Below are 26,553 nucleotides of genomic sequence, written 5' to 3'. Positions count from 1 at the left end.
GCAGAACACTTCCTCTTGCTTTCCCATTTCTGGCTCGACATAGGTAACCAATCACCACTGGACAAACTGAAAACTTTGAACACAGTCATGTGACTAAAATATATATTCTTTTAATTTGATAGTCTTTGAATTAAAACTGTAGCAGCTGCAGTTTGTACATGATCTGAGGTTGCTCCATTTTTGTAGAGACCTGTCCCAAGAAGACAGGTCTCTCTTGTTCATTTCCTGAAAATTAACGTAATTTAAGTATTGGGCTGGACATCGATGCTTGCGGGAGATAGATGAATGTGGATGAATGTATGCTTTGTATTAATATTTATTACAGTTGTTTTCTGTAAGTCAGCTGGCTAAGCTATTGTTTGCTCTGTTGAGTCAAATTTACTAGAAAACTCCAATAATGAATGGCAATCTAATAAGCAAATGGACATGGATGCTTTCCTATATGTAGACATAAGTTTTGAGTAACTGATAGGCCTGCTGAATTACTTGGGACTACATAATGTTTGGACTTCAGCATCTACTTATACTTTGTAGTTTCAGGTGATTTAATTAAGTAGAAGGTAAAGCTAGTTTGGCATTCCTAGGACAAATTGATATTTGTATGGGATTTGGGTTTTGAGGGAGAATAAAATACTGAAGCCAAAAATAATCTACTTTCAGAATTAGGAGTAGGTATATTTGAAAAAAATTATTGACTTCAGCTATACTTCAGTATAGCTGAATTACTATAGCATAAGCAATCACTACCTACAAAAAAAATCTCAAAAATAATTAAAAACCCATACCACATTGGCTCTTGATTTTCACTTAGTTAAACACGAGAAGGAATTCATCAGTCTCTTAATAAAGTGTGTGACCAAGAAACACAGAGGCAGGCGTTCATACGTTTCGAAAACTAAGGAATTACAGAAAAGCATTTAGTGTAAAACTCCTACTCACCTCCCCTAAAAAGTAATGTCTGTGCAGCCTACTCATGCTAACTCTTTTACTTAGGGAAGTAAGTGTGAAATCAGAGACAGAAAGAGAAAGATAAAATGAAGACATTACCAGAATATGAAGTTTATATTAATTTCAATGTGCATTTAGTGCAAAGTCCTCTATGCATACTACAGGTTGGTTGTTGACACCATCATTTGAGGGCTACCCCAAATTTGCTCCAGTGAGCAAATTTACAGTAAGTGTAGACTGGGTTGTGGGGTTTGGTCCCAGGGAGACCTCACAAGCAGCTGTACTGGCACACTGAGGGAACGATGCACTGCTGTCTGAGCCCAGGACTCATGGCTGGGAGCTGGCAATGAGCTATTCCAGCTGACGCCATATGTTATGAAACTACAGCCACAGTGAGACATCAGCATACCTAGACCATCTGTTTGCAGGAATCCAATGAGGCAGTTATATAGATAGTAGGTTGATATATCAGGGAGTACATGGTGTTCCTACCCACTCTCAATACACTCTTTTAAGAGCAGCATAGACATAACCTGTTATTCTATAAAGAGAATGTCTTGGCTTGTGCTTAAACTTGTGAATAAAGTTAAACAGGAGAAAAGCACTTTTTAAAATAAAAACATCTTTTTTCGGAAGAACTTTGCAGGTTTTCAGGCATGCTCTCTCAGATGGTGGATTGAACTAAGCAACAGATAACTGGCTGTTCTCACATGACTGTCATTTTTGTGAAAATTTTAATGTATATTATCTGGAATAAGAAGCATTTTAAAATATTTTTTTTTTATAAAGACAGATTTCTCCCCCCCCACCCCCGATAAACCTTCGTTCCCCCTGCTTCTGTACTGTAAGCTCTTCAGGAACGAGTTTCTATCTTACTACCTTCCTGTACAGCACCTCATCTGATGTAGAGCATATTGTGGTCTACCTTGTGAATAAACGGTCTCCAGGGAGAGATATCAGACGAGTACATTAGAGAACATTTAAGGCAAAGTACCATAAAACTTATTGCCAAAGTGCAGACAAGAATCTTCTTTCTTTACATGCACACTAAGGAATGAAGAGTCTCCACTGTGAAGAATTTATTCCGAATTTCATCTCGCTCATATATTTGCGCATAGACCACTGCTATAGTACACGGCTTGGAGAAAATCCTTCTGTTCCCTTGTTCTGTATGGCACCCTCTTGTAGAAGAAAGCCCTAATCAGGGTGTCTGATGATTTGATCTTAAAGATCACCTGTCTGTCAGGATTCATTTGAGCAGAACTATTGTACACGTTAAAGTGGGTAGTGAAAGCTAAGGAGTTGAGAAATCTCAGCCAAAATGAATTCACCCTATATGGTGCAACAGCCTGGGATAAAGAAAGATTCAGTCTATGCCAGGCATGACCTGTCAGCTACTTTTTAACTGAGTTTTGTCTTATGCTGTCAGATCCCTTATCAAATCTCTCAGACTCCTTGTTCTTTTCCAGCATAAGAACCTTGTGTTCATATAAAGTGAAGAACCAGACTCCCTTCTCTCAACCTGTACCACCTCCCACTCACCTCCTTCTTTGCAGTTGAAAGAGATAAAAAGGGAATGGCTTACATGCACACTGAAATGATGTCACCTTCTGGGCATGTCTTTTACCTTTCCCATGTGTGTAGGAGGAAATTTTCTTCAGAGCTAGTAAAACATGGAGGAAATCTAATATTTTAATGCCATCTACTGCATTTTAAACCTCCTACCCTGCTGCACACCTGGGACAAGATTTTGCACACAGTTCAACCTAGGGCCCCAACCCAGCAAAATTCTGAAGCAAGTAGTTGGCTGTAAGTGCACAACTGCTGTCACTGGAGCTGAACAAATCCAGGCTTCAGCAGCTCACTGAGCACATGATTATAAAAATGGAAATACAATTAAGTATGCACCAAAATTATTCACAGGACTGGGATGTAAATTTAAACAAAAAAACCCAAAAACCTCCAAAAAACCCCCAACCAAAACCCAAACAAACCCAAAGTAAGACCACCCCATGGAACTACAACATTTCCATGTCCACAAGAAATTTATTTAGGCATTTCATGCCCTAAAACCAGGAAAAACACACCACCAGTAAGAATCACCATTCTTACTTGCTGATAGTTGCACAAGAAATAAACAGCTCACAATTGCTTATGTTGTGTAAAATCACAAGTCTAAGGGAGTCTGCCACAGAGAGATTTTCCATACTTGTTCCAGAATGTTTCTCTTTACTAACATATTCTTTGGGGCAGCTCTTTTCCTTATAGCTGTGTGTGCCTTCACACACAGGAATTTCCTTTATTTCAGGATTTGCCATCTCCTTTGGCAGGAGATCTCAGCAAAAGTTCAGTTTCTCAGCCAAAATATTATCATTCAGGGTAATTTTGAACAGTGTTTGGATAGCTACTTTTGATGTTTATCACATTATCACAGCCATGAATGATGGAAGGAGCAGGATAATCCCATACTGAACTTTCATGTCAGAGTGGAATTTTTCCCTGGGAAAATATTATACTATACTGCATCCACAGGAGTTCTTCACATTTTCACCCACCCCCCCCCATCTATATTTTATGTCTAATACTTCAACATGTTTTTCCTAATTTCACCCTCTCCCTCTTAACTTTGTTCCTGTTGCTTTGTAACAAATAATTCTTTCATTTCGTAATGAGTGTTGGTTATTTTGATTCTCCCCATGTACACTGAGTCAGCCGCTGCGTCTCTTCCCCATTGGCCCAGTCCTTGCATAACCGAACTATAATTCTTGGTCCAAAGCTGTCCTCGGTTTGTGTTCTCTGTAGTCCAACGATTTGGCCCAATGAACCGTTCCACATATCATAAATCAGACTACATAATTTTAGTGAACTGTGAACTTTTTGCAGGTTGACTACATGTTTATGCTAATGGGACACTTAGAACAAAAGGCTCTAGTAAGACCCTGTCTCACCAGGCTTGTTTTCTTCTAAGAGACGTATTCTTCCTGTGTTACGCATACTGGCTACATATCACAGCTTCAAATTATAGTTTTAAGGAAGGTGAAGGAAAAGTGAGAAAAGGGTGAATTATTTTATTTCCACTATATTATATTTCAAATTCTTGTCTAACTTTTGATATACTATTCTCCCTAACATTTATTCCATTGAACACAGTACTGATATTGTAAATGTTTAATAACCAGCTTCAGGTACATTGTAAGTAATATAGAGAAATAAACGTTCTGATAATTACTAATTTCATTAATAGTCATCTTGCTTCTAGGGAACGGTAAGAATATACTTTTCAAGTTCTCAGATTGCGACATATGGCATCATAAATGTTTCCCTTTTTTCTGAATTGATGTAGGAATACACTATAGATGTATTTTTCCGCCAAAGCTGGAAAGATGAGAGGTTAAAATTCAAAGGACCTATGACTGTTCTCCGGTTAAATAATTTAATGGCCAGCAAAATTTGGACACCTGATACCTTTTTCCACAATGGAAAGAAGTCAGTGGCTCATAACATGACGATGCCAAATAAACTATTACGAATTACAGAGGATGGGACGTTGCTATACACAATGAGGTGAGCCCTAAAATATTGTATCATTCATTTAGTTTGACAATTTAACTTGTTAAAGCATCGTATTTTCCAAACAGGAAACAGGTTGAGCATAATTTTATTCCTGCTTAGTAATTTTTTTCACAATAGGCCATGGAATGATGGACAAACTGATGCATTTGCAGTGTTTATTCCCCCCTCCCCCCCCTCCCCCCTGCTGTGCCACCTTTACACTCCCTGGATGTGTCTTAGTGCTTGATTTTAAATAGGTACCTATAGTATTAGGAATCCATCAGTTTGCAGAGGACCTTAATTTGGAGTTGCTTTCAAGGATTACATCAGCAAAGTATAATAAAGCCTGAAAGTTTAATATAATCTAGAGTACTAGATCAGGTACAACTGTCTTCAATCTTTGGATCCTATAGAAAGCAGATTCTAAGAACTAGCAGATGCACACAGAATTCATTGTCCATTCTTCATATTTCTTGTGCTTGGGAATACAGAGCATTGCAGTCTAAAAATAGACATTTCTTATTCCATTCATAACAAGAAAAAGAATTCACTAAAGCATTTGGAAAGTTAGGAGAAAAAATTATTTTTGTGCTGGCACCACTCTTACTGGAAATATTCTCTTCATGGATAACTGAACTGTAGCTATCCAGTTGTCAGCAGAGGAGTTAAATAAATCCTTTTGAAATAACAATGATACACAGTCATGGAAACATTCTGGATTAAAAGACTGCAAATTAAACAATGAAAAAAATTGTATGTTGTCTCTACAGAGCTACACATCCCCCGTTTATGTCTCCCATGGAATCAAACAAGGTATAAAATGATTCTGTTGACTCAAAGTCAAGATGGATAGCTTAGTATGTAGGTGAACACAGTTTTCTTTTAACAATTTTAAAAATGTTTTTAAAAGCAGTACAAGTATTTGGAGAAAACAAAGTCTCCAGGCTTTTGGGAGCCTGTCAAATATGTTCAATTTATTCTGCAACATCTTTCAAGACTGCCTAGGCTAGGGTAGAATCTGCTTGGCTGCTAGTTATACAAGTCCAGATCAATTTTTCTTGTCTTCTTAAACGCTTGGCTGTTAGGGATTTAATCCACAAGAGCACTATCTTGGCAGCACATTGTTCACATATGTCTCTTTTTTTGACCATAACCATTTCTATTTGCTCACCTTTGCAAGTGCCTTAATGAAATCTTCTGCCTAGTATTCAAGTATTACTGTTCATTCCTTGCTGATGTGTGGTATGTGACTGTTTCTAGTTTATTTTATCTCTTTTATTGAGAAACATGTTTGCACCCAAGCTGATAGCAACAAAATTATTTCAGCAAATGTTTGAGCATCTAGAGTGGGCCAATTTAATGATGGTAGCAAGGAAGCAATTTCAGTTTCTAATAGATTTTAATCTTCACGCCAAGTTAGAAGTCTGAACATGTCCCTGCTGTACAATGAAACACGGTAGAGGGGCAGAACAAGTGGCACTGCTGTGTCTACACATGCCTGTCCGCACCCCCAGCCAAACAATTCAGGTCACGTTCTAACTGTTAATTAATCACATAACAGATATTATGCTATACTTATTCTGTGTGTCTTAATACAAGTCTATTTGCTATTTCTATGAAACTAGAATAAATGTGTCCTTTTGCTCATTAATCCATTATAGATTGACTGTGAGAGCAGAATGTCCAATGCATTTAGAAGACTTTCCTATGGATGCACATGCTTGCCCCTTGAAATTTGGAAGCTGTAAGTTTATTTTAAATTGAGGTTTCTCCCTTTTTAGGCCACTTTACAAAAGTATTTTGCAACTGAGAAAACCTCAAGGTTTTAATCTTGTGTATTTTTCACATTTTTTACAGGATTGTATTTTTATTCTTATATATATTTATATTTAATACAATGAACCTCTTCTATGTCTCTCAAATATTCTCCAATGTCGTGCCTGGACATTCACAAAAGAGAAAAATGACAGTGCTCTAAACATCTGGAAAAGTTATTTGTCACATAGAAAATGTTGTTAATCTTATAGTTGCTTTATTTTGCTAAGACCCAAAATCAATGTTAGAGAAAAGTAATACAGACCATGGATAACTGAATTGCTTTAGGTGAAAACAATTCCCCCACCATAGTCTTGGCATGTTTAGAACAAAATTTTGCCTAGGATTATAAAACAATCATATTACAATCATGCAACTTTTCTGGAAGAAAAAAATCTCACAAATCTCCAAATGGAGTCCTACACTTGCAGCATTTGTAACACTAGATTAGAGAACATACTGGACAAAAAGTAATGTAATTGAAATCAGTGTAATAACTGACAAAGCTTTCTGTAAGTTGAGAATTTTCCCAAAAACTTTAATTTGAATAACAACCAACCTGACACTGATACTTTCAAACTTAGCTAAACGTAATTTTTAAAAATTAAATATAGTCCCCCTTCAACACTTTAAGTAAAAAAAAAAAAGTGAAAAACTGTTTTACTCGGGTTGGTTCAACATAAACAAGGAAGACAAAATATGTGGAAGATGTAATAGTGTACAAATTGTTTCCTCAATGGCTATTTTTTTCTAGTAGAAATGGGTCGTTTCACTGATAATGGGTACTTAGTGGCTTGATCTATTTTAGAAGACAGCAAACAGAACAACCAATTCATTCTTCACATGTTACCAGACAGGGTGATAATTTACTTTGGGCTGAATAGCTCTATGTTTACCATGAGAAAGGACTGGTGTTTTGTCTTTAAAGAACTACTAGCCTCCTAGAGAAGATTTAGAGGACAAAAAGCTCATATAAACTTGGACTATAACTGACAAGAATAGTTTACTCCTTGAATGTTAATTTTTCGTATAGCACTTCCAATAAATATTTCCAAATCTGTGAAACAGAATGGCGGGGGAACCTTACTCCAGCTAATAATAGGGCAAATAGCTGCAGTGAGTTCTTGATCAATAACAGGAGATCTGTGCACCTGAGATCCTGGTTAGATCAGGAGTGGTCACAGGATTGAATTTCTTTTGAAATGCACATTAAAGTGTTTATGCAGACTGCATTCTGGATCTGGGAGGTGGGAAGATGGCTAATCGTGCATAAAACCTGCTAATGCAGTTAAACCATCAACAGTTTTTGAACAAACGTGATCTACTAGATTAAATTTTTGTAGATCTGATAAGACACCTGCCACCACATCTGTGCATCATTGAGCCACAGCCTAAACACCAGATGTGCCCTAGTCTGAACAATAGTTCCCATTTTTTTCCTACATTGAGTTGTTTCTGGCCCACTGTGTCCCAGATTAGGGTACTCTTCGTTCACAAAGCGCACAGCTTTCCAGATTACTAAGGATCTTGCCTTGATTAAATGATTAAGAGATGCAGAAATTATGAATGAAAAGAGATAGATAATATGAATTTGAATACAACTCCAGAAGTGCACCACAAGGTAAAAACAGGATAGCAAAAAGACATGCAAGTGTATCTGCATATCTTTTTTATCTAAGTTATTTTCCTTTTTATCTTGCAAAAACATTTTTATTATCATAATATACATAATTTTCTTAAATGAACAAAAAAAACCCCAGTGATATTTTTGATTGAAAGACCATTTCTTACAATAAAGTCAGAGGTGATAACTGGCATTCTAAGCTCAGAGTGCAGGTGTGGTCTGACATGTTTTACAGGCTATTTTCGTGGATTTTTTTGTTTTGAACACTAACTGGCTATCATGCCAGCTGTCCTAAACAGGACCTAGCAAAACAAGTAACTACAAATGCTGGGAAGGGCCAAGAGGCAGAATCAAGGAGTTTTCAGAGAAACTTTACATTCTCCTACTAAATTCAGGTGAGCTTCTAATCTTGGATCCTCATGGGGAAGAGTTCCTTCTGTAACATGGTTTTACTGCAAAATGGTTTTACTGCAAACACTGTATGGGGAATTCACTGTCCAGAACAGGGCCTTAAAGCTGGACCTCTCCCCTCCTTCTCATCAGATTATATGTCATAATTATCAGATTATAGAATATTTGTCTCAATATTTAGTTACTGATATAAATAGAAATATCTCCCATGGGACAAATGGCTGGACCAGCAAGATATGAAAATGGGACTCACCATTGTATATAGAAAAAGAAGAGTTCTTATATTTAATTGCTACTTTTTCAGCAGTATATAAAGACATTTGGGACATTTCTGTCAAACAACTAAAGCAATTCATTATAATCACGTTAATGGACTGAAAAATTTACTGAAAAAGACATTTAATTGTCATGAAAGCCATGCTTTAAGTGCAGACTGCAATATTACACTTAGTAACTCCCCAAGGTAGTGTTTGCCTGGCTCTGTTTTGAATTAAATTGGATAAGAGTTTTTCCATGTCCTCCACTGTTACTCATCACTTGTTGGAGCTGGATTCAGAAAAGCCTCACATTGAAGGAGTTGCACGTCTCCTACGTGGACTCTGTCCTTACTGTAGAGGCCGATAAAGGTTTGACCCAGCTCCAAGACTAAAGTGGATTGCCAAAATAGCAGCTTAAGCTAGAGGTTATTCCAATGTAAATTCAATGTGACAAATGCTAAAGAGATTCTGGAAAAACAAAAAGCCATATGTTGGCAAAACAAAATCAGAAAGGCAGATGCTCTCCTCAACTCTTACCACAAAAATCTGATTGTCAGTTTAAAACTAAGGCTTCTCTGGAAAGCAGCAGTGATAGGAGCAAAAGGCTGTGTTGCTACTTATGCAATGTCTGAATTGGAAGCTGAGGATGGAAGCTAAACAGAGCACCGAATCTGGCAGTTACAGGGCAGGGCGAGCTCATTTCCAGCACTGATGAGTGTATTCCCTTCCCTCTAACCCAATCCAGTGGTTCTCAGCAGCTGAGGAAATCAGCCCTCTCTCTTCCAAACTACTCTCATGCTCCAGAACAAGTAAAATGCTTGAAAATTAATATTATTATTGCCACTCTTTCTTTATGTGATTAGATTAGCAAGCCAATTCTTGTACTTACTGTGGCCATTATATTTAAGGTCAGAATTATTAAGACGTAGATTTGCATTTACCATTGATTCCAAAAAGCTATGTACATGTTACAGTGCTTGGGGAATATGAAGTCTGAGGGTAAAAGCACCCTTCTGCTTCAATAATGCAGGATCAAATGCCATGCAATTAATTTACCAGCGCACTCCATCCAACACCACCTCTTCAATTACTAACTGTTATCTCTTACATTGATAAGATAAAATTACTAACTCACAAATGAGGTCAAGTGAATCAGATTCCTCCTTTTCCTTTCCTGCTTGCCAGTCCTGAAAAAAAGAGAAAATCTCATCCTGTAGGTAGGAGTCTAGTGTTATTTTAGATGCCCTAAGATGTCCCATCTGGCTTCCAGCTGCCTTTGGTGGGTGCAAGCTTTAGGTAGGTTCTGATCACACGTGACATACATGTCTTGTCTACTCTTAGGTGTGAAGAATGACACTAGATGCCTCTGTAGACAACTAACTCCCACCCTAACTGCTCAGAGCGAGAGCTGTCAGACTCCAGACTATGCAAAATGACAGAAGAATTTTACAACGGGACTAAGATTAAAAATATTTATATATAGTTTGATTCCTGAAATAACATAAATAACATACTAATAACAGCACAAAACACCTGGAGGGCATATGTTTTATACTACTGAATTATCTCTGTAACATACAAGGGTTTGGAGAGCCCACAGTGTTTTTCTTTTGCTTTCAAGATTCAAATAAATGTGAACTTGAGTGTGAGCATTTCCCAGAAATAACCAAAGCAAAAAAATAGATTAATTGTGATTTAAACTCACTCGAGCCTAGGCAGCCTCAGAAATGTCTGTTATGCAGCAAGGACAGTGTGAGGGAGGGATTAACAAATGGAGAGCTCTAGCCAGGCTGATGATGAGAAGATCTCTGAAGCCACTCTGAGAAGGACTTACTTTCTTACAGTGGCCCAGACAACACCACACTATGACAAATTGAAAAGACTGGGGCTCATCTTTCTTGCTGGTATTTAAAAGTTAGAAAAAGAGTTGGAGTCCTCGCATGCCCATGAAATTCCACATCTCACTCTCGCTTCTGGTTACTCAGATTTTACATAGGTAGGAAAGACGTAAGGGAGAGAAAGATTTTCATGTCATTGAGGACCAACCTTAATCCAGCCCTACAGCAGATATTTAGTTAATCATTGCACAAATAGACCTATAAAATCAGTTATATTTCCCGTAGGTAAAAAGTTCCAGTAAGCTAGTTGTGGGTTTCTACAGACGATTAAAGAGAATTTAATATTCAAACTACTGCTCAAAACATTGTTCTGGTAAAGCCATATGGCAATAGAAGGTGCAAAGCTGAAATGCAGTCTATTTCTTTTGAATTAGATGCTTATACCAGAGCAGAGGTTGTGTATGAATGGACACGGGAACCAGCAAGGTCAGTGGTCGTGGCTGAAGACGGCTCTCGATTGAACCAATATGATCTGCTTGGACAAACTGTGGACTCTGGAATTGTTCAGTCCAGTACAGGTCTGTGAAAAAGGTTTTTTGGGAAGGGTCATATTTAACTGCCAAAACATAATTTAGAGCAGGAGAAAAAATACAAAGACCAAAGAGTGAGAGAGGTAAATTGCAATATATGAGCTTCAGATTAGGAAAGCATGACTCTGAAAAGATAACATATGCTGGGATTATTTTCCTAATTCAACTGGTGGTTAAAATATTTGAACAATTAAAAAGCTTCCTATAGTGACAGATATAGCCAGAAAAAACAGTAATTTACATTATAAAGAAGGACTCCTCGTACCCTTATTATATTATCTGCTTACTATACAAGCTTAAAAAAATAGTATAAGAATGTGAATCCTCAAAGATCATATTCCTGGAGGCAGTGAAGTAAATTGCTAAAAGCAAGCAAATAGTTTCTCAAGGAGGTACTTAAAGAGTGAAAAAAAATCAAATTAAAAACTGTCTGGAATATCCAAACAGGATTTATGTGTCTTAATGCTAGCACCAGCTTTAACTCCAAAACTATTAATTGATACAGAAATATAGCCGACATTTATAGTATTATATACCTGTAACCTCAAAGCTGGCTAAAAACCTTTGCTTTTTCACTTTGCAGTGTTGGTTTCAAGATGCAATTTTTTTTTTTTTTAAATAATTTGGAAGGGACACGAGGACCTAAATACAGTAATAAACTGAGCATTGGGCGTGAACAAGAACTCAAAGTGTTGACTGTTCAATGGACCAAAAGAAGCACTCCATTAGGAGCAGTGATTGTATTGCTTTGAATGCACCCGATGTTGTGACTGAACTAGAGAAGTACACTTATACCTACTTAAACCAAACTTTCTAATGTATCATTCATAAAGTCAATGAACATTTAAGGAAAAGTCAGTCAATTTAAGGGGAATCCTAATTCATGTCTGAATTTTTTATTTAGCTTGCCAAAATACGTTCATATGCTCTATTAAGCCAACAAAATTTCTCACAGACAAAAGTTTCTAGTGGACCAATATTCAGGTTACTGCTTGGAAGCTTCTGTTCAGTTGACGTAATCATAAAAGAAATAAGTGGGATAGCAGTAGTAAGGACTTTGCATAAGAACAGTATCAACACAGCTGCTCCCACAGATTCACTGCTTCCATTATTGAGCACAGTGGCGTGCATCGGACAAGTAAAAAAAAGGGAGAACTCTTGGCCTGGCCACAACTAGAAATGTTGCCTTTGGCTTTTGTGGAGCCAGTAATTCACCCCAGCTTCCCTTTGCTGAAAAGTCAATAGGATTTGTGAGGAACTGCAAGGATCTGTTCTGAAGCTATTCACTCAGAGAGACCTTGGCAACCTGTATGCCTGCCCTTTTGCACTCATCGCCAATTCTCTGCTTGCTGGATGCATTATAAGGGCGGCAGAATAATCAGAAGAGACTCATAAGCTTGGGAACATATCTAAACCAAATAGATAATACCAGATATAGTTTAGGGTAATTAGACAGTAAGGTGAGACGCACCCTATAAATTGTTAAGAAAGGCAGATAATAAATTTTTAAACAGAACTGAAGGCAAACATAAGTAGTGTAAAAATTCTCATACATTTCTGTGAAGAAACAAAAAAAATTTGTTTTGCCCATGATATTTCATAGGTTTGAATTCTGCCTACTTTTTCTACCTGAAGAAACTCTACCATGCCTATCTATAGTTAAATACGGTATAATTAATATTTGCTGAAATAAAGATGCCATTGTCTAGATGCAGAAAAGAACTACAAAGAACTAAATACAATAGTTATCAAAACTAAAAATAAGCCCATTAAAGAATCTTTTTAGTACCAAACTTGCAATCCTCTTTAGTTACTACCTGATAAGAATACAGAAGGTGGTGGAAGAAACACATTTATTTCTTGCAAATTCAGTGTCTCAAAGAAAAATTCTTCTTGATTTGCTTTGGAAAGAAAAATGTTTTGCCTTCCCCAAAATAATGGTGGGGATCAGAAGCGGTTAATAATCACTTTTCTCCCCATTCAGGTAGTGGGCAGCTAGTCTCAACAGAATCCTTCAGCACACCTTTGTCCTCTGATCATCTCTGTTTTAAGATATGACATATGTAATGAAAATTATGAAATCCCTCCCTACTTTCAGAGTTGTGGATGATGACTCATCTGATAAAAAGACAAAAGGAATTTAACACAATCTTCACTTAAGAGTTCTCAGCACCTTTATTAGGCAAGAAATGAAGCGCTCGTGCAGCTGATTCTGTGGATCAGTAGAGGAATCTACATCATTTTGGGCAATTTTAAGATGATATTTATAGTTGTCTGGAATTCCAGATATGTATTTTCCAAAAATTTGAGTGTAACAAAGTTACTCTAAACATTCTCAAAACTATTAAATGATTTGGTGAATCCATAAAGTCCTCCTTCTTTTTTCTTTAATTTCTTCCTTTGCTAGTAGGCCATCTGCCATCCTTATTTCTGGATCTAGAACAAGAGAACTACAAATACTGATTTTTTTTTATGACAAGAGAATCTTGAAAGACTAAAACTTTTTTATAGCATAGTTATTCATCTGTGCTGGCAATGGAATGTGCAGATACTACAGACTTAAAAATAGTATTCAGTAAATGAAATAATAATTATTGTTGCTGCTGTTTTGCTTAAGCAGAGTCATCTATTTTTCACTTGTATGTGAAGTTCCTGTCAGTCTCCAACTACTGACTCATATTGACTCAGAAAGGGTTTAAAATGATCTTTTTTGTAAGCACCTTAACAGATGCTTAAAGGGCTCTTGCAAATTTCTATTTACATAGAATTATTTTGCCACCTTGAAAACATTGCTTTGCACTGAGAATCATCAGGATTTATACTCACAATGGTATATTTTTTTCTGATGTTCTGTAAATCTGCTGAGAGGATGCTGTTCTTAAGAGTTTTTTTATTGGGTTACATGGCATAAGTAGTAAATGAGAATTACTTTGTTTTAAATTAATGGCAAGGAAAGCCTTATTTCCTACCTACAGTGATAGAAAAAGTATTATTATAGCTAAAACTCTGTCCCCACCTCAAGCATTATGTCTGATTAATTTTAGGTGCTCACCTGATAAACTGGGTTTATTACAAACAGTTTACAGAACACTGAGTAGTAGGTTTGATGTAACTTCACTAAATTATCAACTATTTTCTTCTAAGGACTCAGGTTAGTTTACACCACCTGAGCATTTGACTCAATGATTGTGATATACTGTAGAATTAAGGGCTGGATAAAAATTGCAGCTACGGAAGTGTTGAGCACAGGCAGAAACTCTTCCAAGAGCACTGGAAGTACTCAAATGTGGACAATCGTTTGAAACATTAAATTAATATAGATGAAGGAGTTGTGTGACCACTTTTAAATGCTTCGTATTGTGTAATACATATAAACTAATTCAAACTTCATGGAATAAATAAAATGAAAACCAAATTTATCTGCTCAACGCAGTTATTTATAGAGGACTTTAGGAATTCCAAGGAAGCTAAAAAGAAATACCTTTCTTTCTAACTAATAAGAGAGAAGACAATGTAAGATGCATAAGCTACAACTTGTGCAAGCCTAGTAATCAGACACTATGAATATAGGAAATATTTTGCTCAAGAGCTATTTGAAATTTTAGCTTGTAGGGAATTTCATGGCTGAATTACAAACCTTTGAAAACAGAATTACATAGGAATTGCTGGGAAGTTAGACAGTGGTCAGCAGCTCTCATGAATGTGGCTATGCTTTTCAATTAAAGAAAGCCATAAAATATGGGTAGCTAACGATTCAGTAAATAACTGGAGTACTTTCATGTCCTGCACTTATTTACATAAATCGCATCAAAGATCTACTATCTTCTAATAAAGGACCGCAGTCCGTTGGTACTTTGGAGACTTAAAAACATAGTTTTGCCTTGTAACTGAACAGTAGGCGTTATTCTAGGCCTATGCTTTGCCTGATTCACTCCTCGTGGCATTACCTTTAGCTGACTTCTAGCTCAGACCTGCTGCAATGCTTAAACAGATGAGAGTAATCCCTGTCTTTTTAATTTCCTTTATGCTGTGAATCTTGTTCTCATTTTTCAGAGGTTAAAAATACTTTGATAATTTAAGCAGCTAAATAAAGCTTCAGAGTACAGTGGTGTGTTCACTCTGTATTCTTAGCTTGCCATCTACAATCACTGAATTAATTCTGACATACCATTGTGAGCATTCTATATCTGATTGCATTAAAATAGCTTCCCACGTCATATTTTAGTAGATAAAATTAAATTATTGGCTCTTCTAGCCAAGGCTGGCACCCTTCATAAGATCATAATCTCTGGTACAGAAGAAAATAAGGTGGTTTCAGTGAAAGTTAAAGAAAGGTGAGCAAAATTCAAGTAATAATGTGCACTATACTCCTTCTGCCAGTCCTATTTTTGAAAGAAAATTTTTCTTGTATATCCTTTGCTTTACCTCTCAATTTATAATTGATTCTCTTTTCCCCCTTTGCTACTGTCTTTTACATTGAAACATACCAGGAGTATTGTCACATGTTATTTATAAGCTTTCCTCAGGGTTATACATTGAGCAAAATTGTTCAAATGAATGTTCTTCTAGACTCTGAATTAAAGAAAAGGGCATTTGACATGCTTGGTGCATAAGCAGTCAATGTCTAGACATAGTTTTTCAATCCAATTTAAGCTTTTCCTGTACAAGAGCAACTTTCTCTTTCCAACTGCCTACATTTTAAAATAGAATAACAGTAATTTCTCATGTCATCTCTAATCTAGACAGGGGTTTCCATTCAATTACATGTCCACCTGTTTCTTTCCTAAGATAATGTTTATTGCATAATAAGAAGAATCAATCTACTCCAAAAGAAAGTGACAACAATAGGTTTTCCAATCTTTTGAGAATATACTGTTTTTCAAAATCCATTTTCAATGATGTAAATAATGATCTGAAAATGAGGCATTATTTACTGTGCTCTGGCAGGAAAGGTTTATAGAGTTATATAAATACTTAAGATCCCTTTCAATTGCAATTAGAATACCCAGCTCATATGTTTTTGTAGCACCCAAAAAGTTAGTGCTACTGAAAATATTCTGTGTTATTCTTGCATTGTCCGTTTACTTTAGGAAAGAATAATCATTTAGTAAAGTACCGAATTAGCAGAACAGGGACACTTAATCTTCAGAGTATATAAAGCACAGTCAGTGGTAATGCAAACACAATCACATCAACAGTTACATCTTAAGCCTGGCCTGGCTGAAACACTTCTGAATGCCTCTCTTGATTTAGTCTTTATATGATGTTTACATGTGTATATTATGGTAGTTTTCCATCTTCTAATGGAATAAGATCTTTCACAAGAGGCCTAAACAGCCACCAGTTAATGCAGACTTTCATGCACTACTCAGCAGAGATGATAAGATGTAAATTTAATTAGCATTTCCCAGAACTGTCTAGTTTTGTATTATTAGTGGAACTTCAGAACCTGCTTTATTAAATGTTTTCTTCAGAGCTGACCCAATTTGATTTGAGGACTTTTTTATTTTTTACAATAGGGGTGAATATAATGAAAAAATACTTCCTGTAAAGCCCTCTAATTTGTATATTTATAAAAGCTTTAATGTTCCTGTTTTTCTTGTTTTCAGGGGAATATGTTGTTATGACTACTCATTTTCATTTGAAGAGAAAGATTGGTTACTTTGTCATCCAGACTTATCTGCCATGCATCATGACAGTGATACTGTCACAGGTGTCCTTCTGGCTTAATAGAGAATCTGTTCCAGCAAGAACTGTATTTGGTAAGCAAGACATATAAACCGCTTGGCAATCATAAGCCAAATAGGTGTAAGAAATTTTATTGTAAAACTAGTTATGCATAACACGATATTGGAGAACAGCATGAGCCTGGACATAGTGCAGTATACAATGTTTTATTGTGAAGATGTAGCAGAAGCTGATTTAAGGTCTAAAGCTTTTAAACAGATTGTAAAAAGAGACCTGAAGATATCTTAAGCAATCTATTACAGTTCGACTTTTCCAAAACAGTAAGTGTATGAATAAAACATTTCTGACAATGGCAATGACATTCGTGGTGGGGATTGTCAAAAAGGCTTTAATCAATGGGTGTTGGTCATTTGACATCCTTAAGCCCTTTGAAAATTCTTATCTTAAAAATCTTTTTCATCAATCCCTTTTGCAAGCTGCTGCTAAAGGTGTCCTGTTGAAATCAGTGACAATTTATTGTGCTTACAGTGGTAAATAGATGGACTCAATGAATGCAGTAAGAAGACAATCTAAAGGACTCTAAGTTTATACAGTTGGTCCCTAGTGTTTTAACCACTGCTTGCAAATGCTTATCTTAAAATTAGAAACAACTAGCATATTCTTTGGAGATATTAATCCAAGTCAAGTACATAATTTAAAAAAAAAAAAAAAAAAAGATGATGTAACAAGTCTTCGGTTAAGGAAAATAGAACCTGAGACTTCTGCTATGTGATCTAGTCTTTTTTTGTGGTGTTCAAATGGGACACCTGAACACCTTTGGCAGAAGGAGTTGGCTTTTACACTAGTTCCCTGCCTCAGGGCACTGCTGGGGCAGGGCGCCATGGGCCCTCCTGCTTTGCTGAGGGAATTTACCCATTTACACCAGACATAGCAAAGCCAGAGAGTCACAAGGCCTGATGTCGAGAAACGCAGACTCTGAAATTCTTGTTGAACAAGAGCTATTTTTACTGACCTTTTCTGGCACTCTTCACAGCTGTGCTTTAGCTTCGCAATGCCTCTGGAAATCAATCACAACTTGCATAGCCTTAGACCTCATGAACCAAGTAGAGGCTTTCTGTTGATGTACAGATGTGTGTTTACAGAAGAATGGTTTAGACCACAGTACAATAAAATTTGATCTACATGATATTGTTTAGATTGACGTCTAAAATTAGTTCTGAATTTTTATCATCAACTTCACCGAGAATTAACGTGGGACTTTTATGGGCCTCTGTAGTCAAAGCTATTGAAATTGTAACTATTTTACCTCTTTTTGCACATTCCGTTTAAAAAGAAATGTCAGATGATCAGTTTGAAATGCTATACTTCATTGTCCCTAGATGGAGAACAAAATTTCCTAGTCTCGCAATGAATAATATATAATGCTGCACAATGTTCAAGCTGCTATCTTCACAGGCTCAAGAGCCCACGCATTTCTGAAAGTTTTCCTTTTAGAAAACAGTTATTTAATAAAGTCTTGTGTTTACTCCATCATTATGTATCAAGATAGCTTTTTCATTTCTTAATGGCAGTGAAACAATGTTTCAGAAAATTTTGCATGAATGTGTATACATACAAAAGCACAACTTAAATCTTTTAGTCAACTTAGTACCACAGATAATAAAAATTATAAATCCTGTTTTGCTGCTATGTAAGAGAAACATAAGCTCACTAGTAATGAGTCAAGATTAGGTTGTCTCTCAGGGAAGAGAAATTGCTTCCTCATTAGGCACTAATAATTCAAGCTCTTTACACCAGCACATAAATACATTGTTCATTATTTGGCTTATTTTAGACCACTGCACATTTTCACTAATGCTCAGTGCAGCAAAGATAAACTTGCAAGACACATTCAATACATGACATTGCAGTTGTCAAGGTAACTTGTGGACATGTGATTTGATGTAAATGTCTAGCCTGCGCTTGCAGATTTTTTTTCAAGCAGCTGCAAGCAGAGTTAGTTCAATACAGTCCTGCTTGCTCTCTACGGCCAGTTAAGGGGAAAGCTTCATCAGCAGTAAGAAGCTCTGATATCAGAAATGCAAATTACATTGTCATTGTTCTTACATAAATTCTTTGCTATTTTCAGGGCACCAGTGAATAAAGGGACAGAGATCTGTAAAACCATCAATACAAATAAATGTAATATCACATAAAGCTTAGTGCATTTGAGTATACATTTGAAGGAGCATATACCAAATAAACTGAATGAAAACAACAAGTTTTTTAGTTTTCTATCTAAACATCTTAAAACTTTTGCAAGAAAGAACTAAAAATATTAACTTGTTACATCTGTAGACAATTCACAGGGCATGAATAAGGAACAGCAACAATGATTCTCTAAATACCAGGAAGCATAAAGTAGTATCCAGTCCACAACTCAAAATATTATTTCCATTCCAACTTTAAAAATATTATTCTACTACAACGTCAAAGAATAAAGGTATAAAAGATGTTTTGAAGATCCTGCAACTTCCACAGAACTTGAAATCTGATATCCTCAATTAGCAACTGAACTTAAGCGGGGAAGTTTATAAGAATTAGGGGTGAAGACAAGGCTTTCCCCTCTATTGTAACAGTTGAGATATGAAGCACAAAATACAGCCACTGATCCAAAGACACTAAAACTGTTTGCTTTGCAGGAGTGACAACTGTCCTGACAATGACTACTCTGAGCATCAGCGCAAGGAATTCGCTCCCCAAGGTGGCCTATGCCACTGCTATGGATTGGTTTATAGCGGTGTGCTACGCCTTTGTGTTTTCTGCACTCATCGAATTTGCAACAGTGAATTACTTCACAAAGAGAGGCTATGCATGGGATGGCAAAAGTGTCGTTCCTGAAAAGGTAACACCACTTAATGTCTATCCCGACAGGTCATACTGTGTCATGCTTGCTCACTATATGGGTTTTTTTAGCCTGTTAGAAATTCTCATTATTTAGAATAGTAAGTAATTATGCCAAAAGAGTTTCCTCATGTGTTTGCACACAGCATTTCTACACATAAACAGTAATTACTTAGACATTGAGTACTTAAGTACTACTTCTGACATACTGGATGATATTTAATGCTATTAATAATTAAAAATTTTCTTGAGATTTTGACTTGTGCGACTGAGTAAAAAGAAGTTAAATGTTTTTTTTTTTTAGGGAAGGCAATTAATTTTCTAGTGTTCGAACAAGAGAAAATGTGGATGCCTCTGTATAAACATAGAAAAAAATCTTGTGGCTACTGTATTTGAGAGTTTCCAAAGTATATTGCTCCCCAACATGAACTTCAGGAGGACTGCTCTGTGATCATGACCAAATAAATCACCGCAGGACTTTTTCTTTCCTTTCTTTTGCCTCCTATCATTTGCCTATTTTTTAAAAATATAAATATTATTTTTACTTCTTAGTCTATAGAAGAAATTGATTTGTTTTGGGGGAAGCATTGACAGTCGTGTTGGGAGTGTGCAATCCTGATCCATACCTCCCTGCCCTGACATCCCACTGACTCCCCTTGGTCTGGGATCAGACCCGGTCTGTAAATCACAGGTGCATCAAGAAATTGTTGAGGACGTTTAGGGGATGAAAGAGAAAGTTACCCATTTCCTATGAGTTATCATGTCAGCTGCTTCTGTGAGGAAGCTCATTTGGTTGTTGGTTTTTGGGTTTTTTTTTTTAAAGAGATCTTGAAAGAGAGTTTTAACTTGCCTAATTGGTTATTATGAACATTCACAGACTAGAGATTCAGCAAAATAAATACTTGGAGGAGCAGATGTTACTCATTGGTACATGAATATATGTGTTTAATTCAGGAGTGTATGCCTATACATAATTTTTTTTTTTTTTTGTAGTTGCATAAGTCAGTGAAAAACAGAAATAAAATTAGGACATTTACACAATGACAACTAATAGAAAAGTATTGTAGAACAAATGAGTGAAGTAACAAAGCAAACTTACAGTAATGAGCTGCATGACTGCTGGTGAATATTGAGTTTTCAGTTACTGATGATACCTTCATTGAAAAGAATTTGTTTCATTCTTTTTGTGCTCCTATTTTCATGATATCTATTGTAAAAAATGGGCTGTATTAATAGAAAAAAATCCTTAAATGTTAAATATTGCCTTGTTAATATTACCTAACTTGTAGCATAGTTACTATAATCAGCCATTTCATTTGTTTCAAAGAAAATTATGTTTTCAGAAAAAAACACACCAATATAAACACAATATTCAAACACTGTTTAAAACATTGGAAGATTTATGGCCTTGCATTCCTCAACAGGTAAGGGTCTTTATGTGTCGTTTGATATAAGTCAGCAAAGACATACCGGTACCTGGTAGAGTGCGATATCTGCAGACGTAAAGAAAGGCAAGCAAGGCAAACTAACGGTGAACAGAGCATCGCAGCCTGATAAAATCTAGAGCTCTAATTAGCTGTTATATTACTTTTTCATAAAGTTGAATTTGACATGAAATATTAAGACCCTGACTGGTATCAGGACTTTCTGTGGATCAGATTCCTCATGACATTTAAGGGACAGAAAGGGTCTCCTCTGAGACTTCTGTGAAGCTGTTTGTTGCCTGCTGGATTTATTGCTGCTCACTAGAGTGTCTGGCTGAGAAGGAAACAGGACTGACTTTGTACTCAGCAAGCGTGTTAGCAGCCTTCCTGCTCAGGAGGAAAAGAACGGACAGACAACTAAAAAATCTTTCTAACACCGCCTTTTTTCTTTTCTGAGTATTTTTTTCAACCTGTTTGTTCCTCCTATTCAGCAGAAATATTCTAAGACAAGTTGAAGCTTTTTCTTAGCCTCAAGCTAAGCTGAATATTGTTGTCATGAAATAAAGAGTGTCTACATCAGAGCCATTATATGAATTCCTTTTCTTACTAAGTAGTAGAAATTTAACATTTCAGCCTTCATTTCTTTCCTGCGTGGGGCTCCAAGCCATGCTTTGACAAGCCTCTCTCAACTTGCCCTGATGCTTTTGCTGCTTCTTTGATGCTTTAGACTGGACGTTAGGAAAAACTTCTTTACTGAAAGAGTGGTCAGGCCTTGGAACAGGCTGCCCAGGGAAGTGGTGGAGTTGCCATCCCTGGAGGTATTTAAAAGATGTGTAGATGAGGTGCTTAGGGACATGGTTTAGTGGGCATGGTGGTGTTGGGTTGATGGTTGGACTTGATGATCTTAGAGGTCTTTTCCAACCTTAATGATTCTATGATTCCCTTCACATTCCCAAGTGTCCTGCAGGAGCCTATCTGTTCCCTGAAATGTTCACCTCTTGAACAAAAACATTTTACCAAAGCCCCCCTATTGGGTGGTCTATATAGCTATTAATCTATAGTTGATCTGTCATAAAAAGTACTGTGACTATTGTAAAAAATACTGCCTGTGTGGGACAGCTGCTTCTTGAAAACAGAGAATTATATTTGCTACCTTGTGAAATGACATGATAGATCACATTCTGCTGATATTTTCTCTATAGCCATATCTTTTTTTTTTCCCGCCTTCTAAGAGGATAAAATGAATAACATTTGCCTATTCTTTTTGTGGCAAACACTGCCTAAAGATTTTCTAAGCCCTTGGGATTTTTTTGTTATCTGTTTTTTTCTCATAATCAGAGGAACTTGGAGCAAAGTGATGCTTTTCTTTACACCTCCTTAATGACCACCACATCTCTCTTCTATGTTTATCCTTGTGCAGTGGCTGGAGGAAAGGTTTGGACTGTCTGCAACAGGGACAGTGGAATTCCAACTGGTAACCCCAGATGTCAAAATTTAAATTTTTTCCTACAAGTAGATCCCAGAAGTAGAATACTAGAAAACGTAAGGACCCAGGGGAAAAATCTAGATATTTTTTCTGATCAATAAGTTCTTCTCCACTATAAGATTTTCAATACATTCTTGCTTTAGCAATATGGGTAGGTGGGTGCAAAAATCATACAGCTATTTAAGTCCCTGCATGTGGAATGAAATTTCAGCCATTATGATCCAATTGTAAAATTCAAACAAGAACATTAAGTTTCTGTTCCATAATGCATATGCTTTTGGTGTAAACTGTTAGTGAATAGAATACTGGCAGCTTTGCGTTTTATTAAATAATCCACTCTTTTAGTGCATGGTCACATGATATTTTTAGAGTATATTTTTATGTATGAACTGTGTTAGAATGCATCATATAACATTATTTGTCTTAATATTGGAAAGCTACATTAAGAAATTCAGTGTCTTTTGAAGTTTTTGTCCTGGTCAAGAAGCACAGTTGATTAATGGAATATTGAATTATGAGCGGTTTGTCACTGTTGATTACTATTAAAGGTAATTTTGTCGATCAGTGAGTCTAGCTATCAGTATAAGTCCTCATTATAGTTTATCCATCATCTAATTTCATTTAATTAATACAAGTAATGCAGATGGATGATTTTGTCTTTGTCTTCACCTAAATATTTTGCATGAGTCGTGTATCCAGACACTAACTTCTTTCTTACAGCTTATTACTATTTGTGGTATAAATTTGATTAATTGCAAAATTTTATGGTGCTTTTTCATAATCTTATCTGTTGAGAAGATAGTGAGAATAAAACACTTTATTCTTTCTTCAGCCAAAGAAAGTGAAGGATCCTCTCATTAAGAAAAATAACACGTACACAGCTGCAGCTACGAGCTACACCCCTAATATTGCAAGGGACCCTGGGCTGGCAACTATTGCTAAAAGTGCAACGATTGAGCCCAAAGAAGTTAAGCCAGAAACAAAACCTGCAGAACCCAAGAAAACTTTTAACAGCGTCAGTAAAATTGACCGACTATCAAGAATAGCCTTCCCATTGCTTTTTGGAATCTTTAACTTAGTCTATTGGGCTACTTATTTAAACCGGGAGCCCCAGTTAAAAGCTCCAACTCCACATCAATAACCGCATTTATTCGTATAGTTATGTTTTGTCTTTTGCTCTGGGAATTGCTTCCTCTTTTCACATACAGTAATTCCCATTTGCTTCATTGCCTCTGTCTTAAAGAAAATAAAGGTTTCTTTATTTTAAAAAAGGTAAAATATATCTGTATATTTAAAAAGCTCTGTATGAAGGAGAGAACAATATAAGGTATATACTTTGGAAAAGTGATTCTGGAATGGGAGAGAAAGAGTTGTAGAGTAATAAAAAAAAAAAAGAGGAAACCATTTGTAGATAGCTTAGTACTGAATGTCCCCAAAAGGTATTGTATATGTACGTGAAAAAGATATTTTTATTCAAAGGATTGTGGGGAGTGGGAAAATATTCTTTATTACATTCCTGATGCACATATTATACCGTACCATTTATTCAACCACTGTTTATAATCTTTTCGAGGATGTAAATCTTTCCATTTGCTGAATCCCATAAGATATGTTATTTTCCTAATCCCTTTTCTCTTCTATATTTCAAACCACCTGACTTATAATATTAAATGGTCTTTAAATCTACTCACTCTAGGTACAGTTTGTCACTGTATAGCACATAAGATCTAATGGTAACAAATGCTTTAATCTGCTGTCTTACTGCAGTCTTGTTCTAAGCATTAAGTTGTCACTAGACTAGATTTAAAACCAGTTGCACAATCAAGTGCAGATCCCAAGTACCCTCTATCACCTGTGTAATCCAAACAATTCCTGGATGCTTTTGCAGATAGCTTTTACTCATCACTATGTTTTAGAGAGCTAAAAAAAAAAAACAAACCAACAATTTTTGCAAGCTCTAGATATGTTGAATGTATTCTTTTATAAAATGATACATTAAAAAGAAGCTTTAGACTGAGATTTATGTTTAGCAGAAAGACAAAATATAGTATTTAAATAATATATGTAAATATGCAGCATGAGATTGTACATTTTTTTACTTTTTTAAAGTTGTGTTCTTAAAACATTGTGTAGGATTCACCTCTTAGCTCTTAATATGTTGTTAAATGCTCAATAAAACATATTTAGAGCCTGAATAAAAAAAAAAAAAATCAGTGGTACTGGAAAGCCTAAAAAAAAACCACGCAGAAAGTGCTTGGAATTAATTCCATTTGTAAAGTGGTTAAGTGTACAGTAGCTTGCAATTTGACAATGTCATCCAATGTATACTATTAGATTAATGACTGATCTGCTCAGGTCATGCATAAATGCTAAAGTATGGGATTATATTTGGTAGGTAAAAATGGTGAAATATTTGTTAAGACAGAAGTTCATTTGTATATTACTGCTATATTTGCTGATACATAACTGTTACAATAAGTGATGTAATATATGTAGCATTAAATACAAAAAGGTCATACATAAAAGAATGTACAGGAAAATAGATTTTATTGAGTAAACTTACTACATTTCATTTTTACTGTAGCAATATATTTGTAGGAACAATATGTAAGGGCTTTAAATACAAGATGTCCATTTTGCAGGTATTGTGCTCCCTTTAAAAAAATTCTAGTCAGTGTCATTACTGCTGATTCTTAGAAATAAAATTTCAGATAAAAATTTTTCAAAGAGATGGGAAGAATGGTGGATATTTGCAAGCATAAATTAAAAGTAATATATGGTATTCAATTAATTTTAAAACAGTGCTACGTGAGCCTCCAGAGAAACAGCTACTGAGAGTCAAATTTCATAGGCAATGTTTTCTAAACTCTTTCTCAATAAATCAAAAAGGTGACATTCTCTATCTACAAAAGGAAATAGTTAATGTTTTAGTTAGAGAAAGTTTTTTTAGATAATGCTTCATTGTCTAACATTTAGTCCTGTCTAAACTTGATAAGTTATCTGATTGGAGCTTATTAAAAGGGGATGTTTCATCTTCTGGTATCATGTGTAGATATATGTATAGAAAAAAATAAACTATGGCTCTTTAACTTCTGTGTACTTGTTTATCTTGTTATTTTTGGCGTTAAACTAGTGTGTTCATTTAGGGCATTTTACCTTTCTAGCAATTCATAGCTACCTTTTGGTCTGCATTTTGCACATTAGATGTGAATATTACTTAACTAGTCTGCTTTTTGCTATGCAATGATTGCATTATATCACCTCTTAGTTAGTCTATGCCAATAGTATTATACTGTATAAACTTGATTGCACAGTTTATCAAAGACAAGGTATTCTCTATGTAGCTTTTTTACAATGCTTTGCTAAACCATGTAATAATAGTAAGTCTTCCTTGAAAATAATGATACACTCTTATAGAGGACAGTTTCTGTTTACTCCTGGGATAATTTTAAAAAGATGACATTGAATGTTTATTGCACCTCAGTGCAGTGATGTGGCAATAAAACCTAAATCTAATAGAGGTTGTTTATGGCAGAAGCATGTATTGCTTTACAGAGTTTAGCAAAAGCTCTTTATTTTATGTCAGACTGTAATTCTATTATAATAATAAAGCTAAAAATGGTCAATAATGAAAGTGAATGTTTTACTTTGGTTTTCTTTAGTTACTGCCTTTTATGACACATTGCTTGATAAACTGCTATTCATTCAAAAACTTTGGTAATGAATGCAGTTTTAGTAGATGTAATTTTCTGTCCAGGGTTTTCCAGGGACAAATATAACAACAGGAATGTTTCCGAAATCTGATTTGACATTCAAAAAAAGATAGCTCAGTCTGTACAATTTGTATTCAGCAAAGCAATTAATTGAATCAGATGAACAATTGTTAAGGTTTAGTACCATAACAATGATTATGATATAGGGTAGGAGCAGAATAAAATACATTGTCTCCGAGATAAAATGGCAGATAAACCAGAAGGTGAGAGTAAAAATGTGGGTGTTTATGTTATAGATTTCACTGTTTAAATAAATGCACAGAT

General features: G+C 35.7%; 1 protein-coding gene across 1 annotated transcript in view; it reads left to right on the top strand.

Annotated features, from left to right (window-relative positions):
- Positions 1 to 26,150, top strand: part of GABRA1 (gamma-aminobutyric acid (GABA) A receptor, alpha 1) — a 41,710-nt gene extending 15,560 nt beyond the window's left edge. Inside the window, exons 4-9 of the mRNA XM_009574696.1 lie at positions 4,292 to 4,512; positions 6,162 to 6,244; positions 10,880 to 11,023; positions 16,645 to 16,797; positions 19,405 to 19,607; positions 23,349 to 26,150. Coding sequence (XP_009572991.1) covers positions 4,292 to 4,512; positions 6,162 to 6,244; positions 10,880 to 11,023; positions 16,645 to 16,797; positions 19,405 to 19,607; positions 23,349 to 23,657 — 1,113 coding nt within the window. The 3' untranslated portion in view covers positions 23,658 to 26,150. The remainder of the gene's footprint in view (positions 1 to 4,291; positions 4,513 to 6,161; positions 6,245 to 10,879; positions 11,024 to 16,644; positions 16,798 to 19,404; positions 19,608 to 23,348) is intronic.
- The last annotated feature ends 403 nt before the right edge of the window (positions 26,151 to 26,553 follow it).

Source organism: Fulmarus glacialis, unplaced genomic scaffold (genome assembly GCF_000690835.1).
Source record: "Fulmarus glacialis isolate BGI_N327 unplaced genomic scaffold, ASM69083v1 scaffold11593, whole genome shotgun sequence".
Lineage (NCBI taxonomy): Eukaryota > Metazoa > Chordata > Aves > Procellariiformes > Procellariidae > Fulmarus > Fulmarus glacialis.
The sequence above is the reverse complement of the archived record's forward strand: the minus strand, read 5'-3'. Positions and strand labels throughout refer to the sequence as shown.